At 54.1% G+C, this 9,513-nt stretch overlaps 1 protein-coding gene across 1 annotated transcript; it reads left to right on the top strand.

The window, feature by feature from the left end:
• Positions 1 to 861: 861 nt before the first annotated feature.
• Positions 862 to 9,175, top strand: TIFAB (TIFA inhibitor). The gene is made up of 2 exons (XM_002689202.6): positions 862 to 1,072; positions 3,222 to 9,175. Exons 1-2 carry the CDS (start codon positions 1,008 to 1,010, stop codon positions 3,823 to 3,825), a joined length of 669 nt encoding a protein of 222 aa, XP_002689248.2. The 5' UTR covers positions 862 to 1,007; the 3' UTR covers positions 3,826 to 9,175.
• The last annotated feature ends 338 nt before the right edge of the window (positions 9,176 to 9,513 follow it).

The raw sequence follows: 9,513 nt of genomic DNA, 5'->3' as shown, positions 1-9,513 counted from the left end.
TGAAATCTCTGGGGCCACAAGGGTAACATGAGGAGGAAGTGAGCAGTGGGCCTGGGGGTCAAGGAGGCTGATTGGAGAGGCACCCGCTGGCTGATAGGAGTGGCCCAGCCTACAACACTCACCTGTATAATCTCCAAGAATCCTCAGGATAGCCAGGGTTTGATGGGGAAAAAGTGAAAGGATGATGTTGTTTACTTGTTCTGGGACCTTGGGCCCCTTGTTCGCCCCCTGTATAAGATGGGCCCATGTCTCTTGCCAGCTTAGCTGGTCGGTGGGTACAATGGAAGGAAGGCCACACTGGCAGACTAGGTAGAACTGCACCAACTGAAGGGTTACACTGTAGTAACGCTGTGTCACTTCCAGGATGGCCAGCCCCCACACGTCCATCTTGGTCTGGTCCAGGCTGCTCCCAAAGGCCAGCGGGACTGACTCCAGATGGGTGGACATAGGGGGGGCCCTCCTGCTGTCCTACTGTGGGAGAGGCCACCTGCTGTGAGCAGCTGTTTTCCCCTTCCCTGGAGGCCCTGTCCTTTCCTGAGACGCTCAGTGGACTACCATGTCCCTCGCAGCTCCCTCGGCCACCACCAGCCCAGCCACAGTGGCCTCCTCACAGCCTCCCACATGCAGTGGGGATGCCCCTCACTGGCCATCTGTCCAAAAGGGCTCCCCTTTCTAACAGGTCTGGGATGCCTTCCCCCCCTCAACACCCCACACCTGCCAGGGGAGAAGAGGAACTCAGCTGACACCCTGGAAACATTCTCAAGGTCCTCGGGCCTGCCGAGATGAAACCCAGGAAGGAACTCAGCGGCCTCTCCTAGCCACAGTCCCACGGGGTTTTCAACCTCTTGGCAGCAGGGTTGCACTTCTGCAATAGGAAATTACACTTCCAGTTTCTTTCCTAAAGGGAAAAAGGAAGAGAGCAACAAAGTCGATGGGCATGGTGACGCATCACCTCCCCAAACCACAGTTGTCATTGCCATCCCCAGGCCTGCCCAGCCCAGACTCACATGCCCCCCAACCTCGGGGAGCTCACAGCTGCTGTCCCAGAGCTAGATGCACCCCAGGAAGTAAGGTAGGTGGAGATCAGAGGGGCTTGAACTTAAACTTGAGGGCGGCGGGGCAGGGAGCAGGGCCCCTGCAGGCTGCTCGCCAGGCACATACCCCAGAATAACTGGAAACAGGAGAAGAGCTCTGCAAGGCCAGGGGGATTGCTACGGGCTCTGGGGTTCCCAGCGAAGCAGAGTAAGGTCACAGGAACAGTGGTGAACCCTTCTTTCCAAGGGATTCTCTTAGGATCCCTAGGCCATGGGATTGGTTCCTAGAAGTGAACCCCGAGTTTCTGGCCAGGCCTGAGGACTTGGACATCCAGCTCAGCTGTTCTTGTACTTATATAAATGAAAGTAAATAGGGCCGGTGTACACACACCTGAGGGAGAGGCTTTCTGCAGGAATACTGGGGCCAGACAGGGAATGTGAATGGGGTGTGTGGGGGCGGTGTGTGTGTATGCATGAGGGAAAATGGGGTTTCTTAAGGGCTCACCACTCACTGTCAGACTGAGAGGCTCTCACCATTACTTCACCAAAAGACAGGGGGTCCAGAGTGTGTAGAGGACTGAAGCCTGTCCCACAGCTTTTAAGGACCAGACTCACATGGGGTTGCTCTGGACTTGATTTCACATGATTTTCATGTGTGTGAGCCTCTTCTCAGTTAGCTATTTGGCAAATGTGCCTCCAGACACTTGCTGTCGCCTGGTCCTGTCTGTACTGGGCAGTGGGACTCAGGGCGTGGAGGCAATTCTACCCTCAGGAGGTCTCAGGAACGACAGAGAAGATGGGACAAGGACCCACATCACTGATACACAATGGAAAGGGGGCAGCCCCGGGGGAGTCTTCTTGTTTGAGGGTCAGAGTGTAAACAGAGGAAAAGAGCTGCATGGGAGAGGTCACATATGAACCAGGCCTTTAAAGATAAGCAGTTTGGGATGGAAGATGCGTTTTCAGGAAAGAAAGTACTGTAAGCAAAAGCCTGGAGCTGGAAAAAGCATACAGTTAGCTATTCAGATCCACTCAGCCCTCAGTTCCTGCAGAAGGTGGTGGCAGGTCCTGGGCCATCTGGGGTTGGTACACATGCCAGGGAGTTTATGTTCCTCAGCTCCATGGGGGAACAGAGACTCCCTGCATGTTCCAGTTAGATTCTGAAGGACAAATTTCTGGCAATGAAGTTGCTGGGGCAAGGGACGTGTGCATTGCACATGGGTATGGCCAGTCGACCTCCAGGGAGCCCCTATCAGTTCTGAGAGAGATCTCAGCTCTTGCCAAGTGCATCCTCAGGACCCGTCTTCTGCCCTAGGCAGTGAGGAGCAGATGTTCGCAGCATTAGCATCCATAGGAGCACTTGGAATGTGCTTGTTGCTGCTGTTCAGGCGCTCAGTCCTGTCCAACTCTTTGAGATCTCGTGGACTGCAGCACATCAGGCTTCCCTGTCCTTCACCAATTCCCGGAGCCTGCTTAAACTCACATCCATTGACTCAGTGATGCCACCCAACCATCTCGTCCTCTGGAATGTGCTAGGTGTCTTTGTTCTTCCTTGGTGTGTCCAGGCAGCCTTTCCCATCTCCCAGGAGCAGGCAGGGCTTCCCTCTTCTGGGTCCCTCCTTAATGCTGGGAACTGGAAGCCCCTTCTCCTTATGCAGCTGGGTGCTCCTGTTGATTTGCTCGTCCCAGCAGCTGGTCAGTGCCTGGCTCAGAGGAGGGCTCAGCAAGCGTTTGTCATGTGACTGTCGGATACAAGGAAGGTGGATCCTGTCTTCCATTCTTCCTTTCCCAGGAAGCCAGGCAAATTGTCCCCAAATGCCAATATGCCACCAAAACCCCACCACACAGGCTGGTGTGCCTTGGACTTTGCAAAGACAAGGATGGATGTACCTATGTTATGTTAAAGAGAACTAAAATTTAGAGAGTGAGTGGCATTTCCCACTAACTCACAGAGTGTGTTAGGGATGAAGTTGAGGCTAGAAACAGTGGGCCTGAGCTTCACCAGCTCTGCCCATGGCTGCAGCCTGGCTGGAGCAGAGTGACCACATCCACGTTCAGTGCCTGGCTCTGCTTGGCTGGAGGTGACCAGGGATCCCTGAGGGCAGCAAGCATGTCTAGGCTCAAGGAGTCACAAAGGGAGTGACTGCCACCACTCAGGCCTGTGCATCTGTGTTCCATCTTTCCCAGGCTCCTGTCCATGGAGAGGCCCCTCACAGTCCTTCGGGTGAGCCTGCACCACCCCACACCGGGCTCTGCCACCTTTGCTTATGTCCCTCCTCAGCTGGAACACGACGCCAGCCCACTGCTGGTGGGCAGGGGCCCGGACGCCCACCTCCGGCTGCAGCTCCCTCGCCTCTCCCGCCAGCACCTGTCACTGGAGCCCTACCTGGAGAAGGGCGGCACCCGGCTGGCCTTCAGCTTGAAGGCCCTGAGCCGCAAGGGCAGCGTGTGGGTCAACGGACTGACGCTGAGGTTCCTGGAGCAGGTGACCCTGGGTGCCGTCAACAGAGTGGCCTTCTCTGGCGTCCAGATGGTGGTCCGCATCGAGGGAGGCACCTCCCTGGAGGCCTTTGTCTGCTGCTTCCATCTCAGCCCCTCGCCTCTGATCTACAGGCTCCGCGCTGAGGAGACGGACGAACGGGAAAGCGTGCCCCAGGAGCAGCCTCCCCCAGGTTCCGGGCATGGGGCTCCAGATCACCTGGGGTTTCTCCACAGCCCTCTCCAGCCCAGCCCTGGAGGAGTGCCAGAAATACCACTCCAGAGGGAGCCCCTAGACGGTTCGCTCAGCTAGCCCCGCCGGCCACCCTGGAGCACGCCTCGGCTGAAACAGGACTTGAAATATTCAAGCTACATCATGCCAGGTTGACAGGCCAGGCCCACATAATAATGAACTGATTCTGCAAACATGAATGGCCGGGGGTGAGGGGAACGCCCGCCATGGCCACAGCTATGCGAGGTAACAGGAACTTCATATACTTTTAAAGGCCCTGAGGGATTCTGGGAGCCTCCCTCAGTGTTTCCCCACATTTCCCCCTCTCCTCTGACTAGGAGTTACTTTATGTTGCTAATTTTGTGTGCTGTTTAAGAGTTGGAGTTTGAGGTTGCACCAGGAATGCAGGGACACATGTAACAATTACGTTTGTGGTAGCTCGGGGTTACCTTGGGCTTTCAAATACCCACAGGCTCTCGGGGCTTAGGGAAGCCTGTGTTTAATAAACTGCAAGTATTTCATTAAGCTGGCATGCCCGACAGGATTCCCTGATCCCCCAGATGGGCCGCATGCACGCCACGTCGTCACGCAGAGGTGGGGGTGGGAAATAGAGAAGAGGTGTAAGAGGAAATTGGAGAGGTGGGGGCTCACATCTCTGGAAAGAACGAAGGTAGAGTCCAGGGTTTCCTGGGGATGGGGAGCTGGGGGCTGGGCCTGCTTGGGAATTCACTGTCAGTGTAACCGCCTCATCCTCATGGTCCCTCACTCTCACCTGTGGATCGAAGTCTTGGAGGACCAGAGAGCAGAGGTCTTCAGGGGAAGGTGGCTTCACACAGCAATGGGCTCTTCCAGGACTAACTCTATGAGAAGGCGAGGTGGGAGGTTTTGGTAGAATGCAGTGCAGCGGTTACTTCACTCAAGGGTGGCTCATGTGCCCATGCGGGTGGACTAGCAGGGGATCAAGCATGGGCTCATTTTCTCAGCAAATGTTGGGAAGCAAGTGCTGGGGAGCAGAGCATAAGCAGCCACACTCCATGCCATGGGGATGGGGAGTGTGGTTTAGAAACCATGTTCACCTGTGTAATGAAAGGAGGGGCCTCAGACCCAGATGGTTGCCATCAGCCTAGACCCTGCTCTGTGATATCCAAGGCCCTGAAGCTGCCCATTGGCTGGCTCACATTCCAAGTCTGTAACCACCTTCAACAAGGTTTTCAACATTCTCCACTTCCTGCCCAAGAAGAGAGATCCTTTTGCACCCAGGCTGCAAGGAATTTCCACTGCACTGCCAGGTCTGACATCGTCTCCTTGGGAAAGATAGCAGTGGGCAGGACCCAGGCTGCTCTGACTTGGGAAGATTCTATTTTACAGGGAGTGAGGCAGATACACTCAAGTCACACCCACAAAGCAGGAGAGGATGAGTGGTGTAAGAGAAAGGGGCTGTCCAAAGCTGTGAATGGCCCAGGGGGCTCGCAAAGCAGTCCTTCACTCAGTCATTCATCAGACTTTCACCAAGCACCTACCTTGTGTCAGATGCTGTGCAAAGCCCCAGGAACCAGCGATGAACAGGCTGACCAAGCCCCTGCCCTCAAGGAGTTTACAGGGGACTCAGTAAAGACATGCATTCTGGAGTTAACTCACTGTAGGCAATGCTAGAGACATCGTGTTTTCTCTCTCTTCACACTGGGGTTATTAACCTCAGCTCTACGCTTAAGTGACCGTGTCTGGTGAGTACTTGCTATGTGCTCAGCACTCTGCTAGGTGCTATGTGCATTCCCCCATTCAATCTTCACAACACCCAGACAGACACACTGTACAAATGAGGAAGCTGAGGCTCAGGAAGGTGAAATATCTTGCTCAACATCACGCCACTCACAAGCTATGTGATCTCAGGCAAATGACTTAGGCTACTTTTGTCTCTCCATTTATCCTGGAAAATGGGTAAGATGATAGCACCTCCCTGCTGGAGCTGTTGCGAAGGTGTTAGGAGGTGGCATGCATAAAGCCTTTAGGGCAGCACCGGGCACACAGTGGGTGCTCAGTAAGCATTAGCTTCTATTGCGAGGGCAACATAGGTGCTGACCCGGGGCTCACTTAAATAGGTACATGGAGTGGGAGAAATTTGGGAGCTGGGCAGACTGGCGCCAGAGCCTGAGGACTTATCCATATTCTGTGATTCCCTAGTGAAAAATTTTGTCTTAGCCATGGACTAGTGGGCAGTCAGGACTGGGTTGACTATCATAAATGTTGGCACCAGAAGGCCCACTCTTTGGAGTTTGTAGAATGGGAAACACAAGGGTCAAGGCTGGTGAGCAGCAGAAGCCATGTGTGGTGTGGTCTGACGAAGCCCACTGTTTTGGAGCTGCCTTTATTTTTTACACAACAATCCCTCCAGAGACCAAAGTGTCCCTCAAACTATGCATTAGGGAGCAGCAGCCCCTCTTGTGCAGAACTGAGAAGCCACTGCCTGGAGACTGAACATCAAAGGCGGAAGAAGAGCAGAAGCTGGCTGGTGGCTCCCCAGAGGCCCCAGGGTGCAGCTCCCCTGCTCCACCAAGGAACCTTTGCTGAACATGGAGAGTCCTCTGCCCTCCAGGAAGAATTGAACCCATCGCAGCTGGGGGCCTAGCAGAGTCCCCCTGCCTCCTCCCTTCAGGAGTTTCTGAATTGTAGTGAAGTCCGTGAGGCCCTCTGGGCCCCAGTACAGATGACACAGCAGGCCGGAGGAGGGCAAGACCAGAGACAGGGTGGAAGGGAGCCAAGAAACACGCAGCTTGTTGTTTTCAGACCCCACCTGTTCGTGAAGTCCCTTCCAGAAACTGCCTGCCTCCTAGCATGTTTCCAAGACAGCAAAGCTCCACTCCATGCAAGCCTCCACTTTTCTTGGGTAGAAACCATTTCAATCACTAGAGCCCGACACCCACCCCCTTTCTCATCTAGCTATCTAAGCTAGCTATCTCATCCAACTAGTTAGAGCTATCAGGTTGGCTTCAGGCCCTGGTCCATGAACGTGATACCCCTTCTCTTTGCTGCTCAGACTGAGCAGGGTGGTGAGTCCCTCTCAACAGTGTCCTCTGCATTCTCTCATCTTCCATACACAGGGCAGCCCACATGGCTCAGAGGCATGCATGAGCGTGCGCGCACACACACACACACACTCACACTGTGCTGGGTCCAAGCTGGGGCTCTGCAGTCAGGCTGTTGTCTGGGTGAGAATTCTTGCTCCACACTTACCACCGCTGTGATCGTGAACAAGTGACTGAATCGCCTGGTACCTCAGTTTCTTTTTCTGTAAGATGGGGAAAATGACAGCTCTGAGAAGGTAAAGTGAGGCACAGCATACAAAGCACCTAGGGCAGTGTCTGGCACACAGGAAGTGCTCAATAAGATGGCTTTCAACGTTCGATCTAGTGAAATGAATGGAATGCATGTGGAACCATGGACTCAGCTTACACACACACACACACACACACACACACACACACACACACAAAGTGCTACATCAATTACATTCAGGTGTATCCCAGAGTGCTACAATTCTCTAAGACATCTGGAAATTTAGAAATAATTCCTTGTGCCCTTTCAGGCACTGTAACCCCTACATTCCTCTGCTTTTCCAAAAATGAGAGTCTCCTCAACCCATCTGTGAGTCACTGCGCCGCCTCGAGGAGGGATGACACAAGAGGGAGCAGAAGTCTCCATAAACAGCTGCAGGGTGGGGCTCCGCGCCACGAAGAAGCCTGGGACGTTGTCGTGGCAGCAAATGCAGCAGACAGTGTGGTCCTGGCCATGGCCCAGCACGGCCATTCCCTCCCAGCAGCAGAGTGCTGTGCCCACGGAGTCCACAGCTCTCTCTCCTGTGAGAGCCCAAGCTCCGTGCAGACAAGAACCCTGGGTTGTTGCTGCTGATTTCCTGATGGCCATCATAGAGCCAGGCAGGGAGGTGTGGGCAGACAGGCAGACGTGGTCAGGAAAGCAGTCACCTTGACGGTGCTAGGGCTTGAGCCTCTCAGGGCCAGGGAGGGCAGGCCCAAGGCCTGCAGTGGGTAGGGCTGGGGCAGGAAGGCCACAAAGCTGAGAGCAGACAGTAAGTCTCACCTGCGAGGCTGGTGAGAGGGTCTGCCTTGGGCAGCCCAGACCCTCTGGCTGGGACAGGACAAGGCTGGATCTTCTGCCTAGTTCTTGAGCCTCTGTGCCCAAACTTAACCCAGACTCTGGGTTGTTGGAACTCTGTGTGATGACTACAGAGAAGGTTGACTGATTTGACAGGGCCCCAGATCACCAGCAGATAGCTCTCAGTTAGCACTTCCTGCCCCAAACAGGGCATGTGGGTGCCCCCAGGAGACACCCTGGGTGGGCACCCAACCACCGCACCATAGCAGTCAGGGGTTGGGCAGGCTGGATTGAGTCTGGGCCTGGGGTCCACACAGACCTCCTTCCCCAAACATACACTAGGAAACACGGCCTCCCTGAAGCAAGACTCCTCACGGGCCAGATTGTGTCATAAAGAGATTCCCTGTAGTGTGTGTGTGTGTGTGTGTGTCTGAGTGTGTGTTAGTTGCTCAGTCGTACCCAACTCTTTGTGACCCCATGGACTCTAGTCTTCCAGGCTCCTCTGTCCATGGAGAGTCTCCAGGCAAGAATACTGGAGTGGGTTGCCAGTTCCTTCTTCAGGGGATCTTCCTGATCCAGGGATGGAACCCGGGTCTCCCATATTGCAGGCAGATTCTTTACCATCTGAGTCAGGGAAGCCTCCTAAGATCTTTCCCTGCTGGAGGCATCTACGTTGTCAAGGGAAGAATTGGGGAGGGCAGGGCTTTCCAGTGGTAACCTTACCCATTAAAGGTTCCACAGTAGGCCAATCAAGGAAACAGCTCCTTTTCCCTTCCAATGGACGATGACTTCGTAAATGTGTGAAGTAAGACAGGGCAGGGGGCTAGGTCAAGCTTGCCATGTGACCAGAGAGAGTTGAGACAGGACCTGAGAATGGCTTCTTCCCACAGCAGCCTACCAAGCGGCCAGGCTGTCCTGTAGGCAGCAAACAGACGTGCTGAAGCAAGTAAGCTCCATGCCGCTGGAATGGCTTGTTGTCACCTCCATGACCTTTGGCGGTGCTGATGCTGCCATCAGGTTAGCTGGGCTCTGAATCGCTGAGGCCCCTCTACCTGCTCAGCAGTCACCCCGTGCCCCAGGCAGGCACCAACCGCACCAGGCCCCCAAGCCAGGCAAGGCTTTGGGGCGAGGAGTAAACTAAGCTGGCTCCTCCACCTTTAGGAGGAGACTTCGAAGTTAATAAACTCTGTTCACATTGCAGGTTGTGGTCCCTCTTACCTTGAAAGTGAACTCACAGGCGGATTAAAGTGAAATAAAATCTACCATTTGAGTTCCATTCTCAGCTGATTGGAAACATGCGTTACCTCCCCGTGACCGGGCCGTGAGAAGGGAAGTTATTATCTTTCTTTAGAGTTTGTAAACTCTTTATGGCTGAGGCAGCTTTAATCCTGCAGCGGGGGGGAAAAAGTGATCCAGGAATAAATTGCTCTCATTTACCTTTGTTTTCCAATCATACGCTCCAGTGGGAACAAAACATCCTAAGTGAATGGATGGGGGGAGCCAGGTGATCCTCGACAGAAGAGTTTAATTATTTTCTTCTTTACGCACGTGAGTTGAAAGGGCTTTATATTGCCATTTGGCAAGGGGGGCTTGAGCCACAAAAATGTGTGTTCCTGCAGCAATGTCAGCACAATCGAGCTGTTCCTATCTCTGCCTCCA

This window comes from Bos taurus, chromosome 7 (genome assembly GCF_002263795.3).
Source record: "Bos taurus isolate L1 Dominette 01449 registration number 42190680 breed Hereford chromosome 7, ARS-UCD2.0, whole genome shotgun sequence".
NCBI classification, from domain to species: Eukaryota; Metazoa; Chordata; class Mammalia; order Artiodactyla; family Bovidae; genus Bos; species Bos taurus.
The sequence above is the reverse complement of the archived record's forward strand: the minus strand, read 5'-3'. Positions and strand labels throughout refer to the sequence as shown.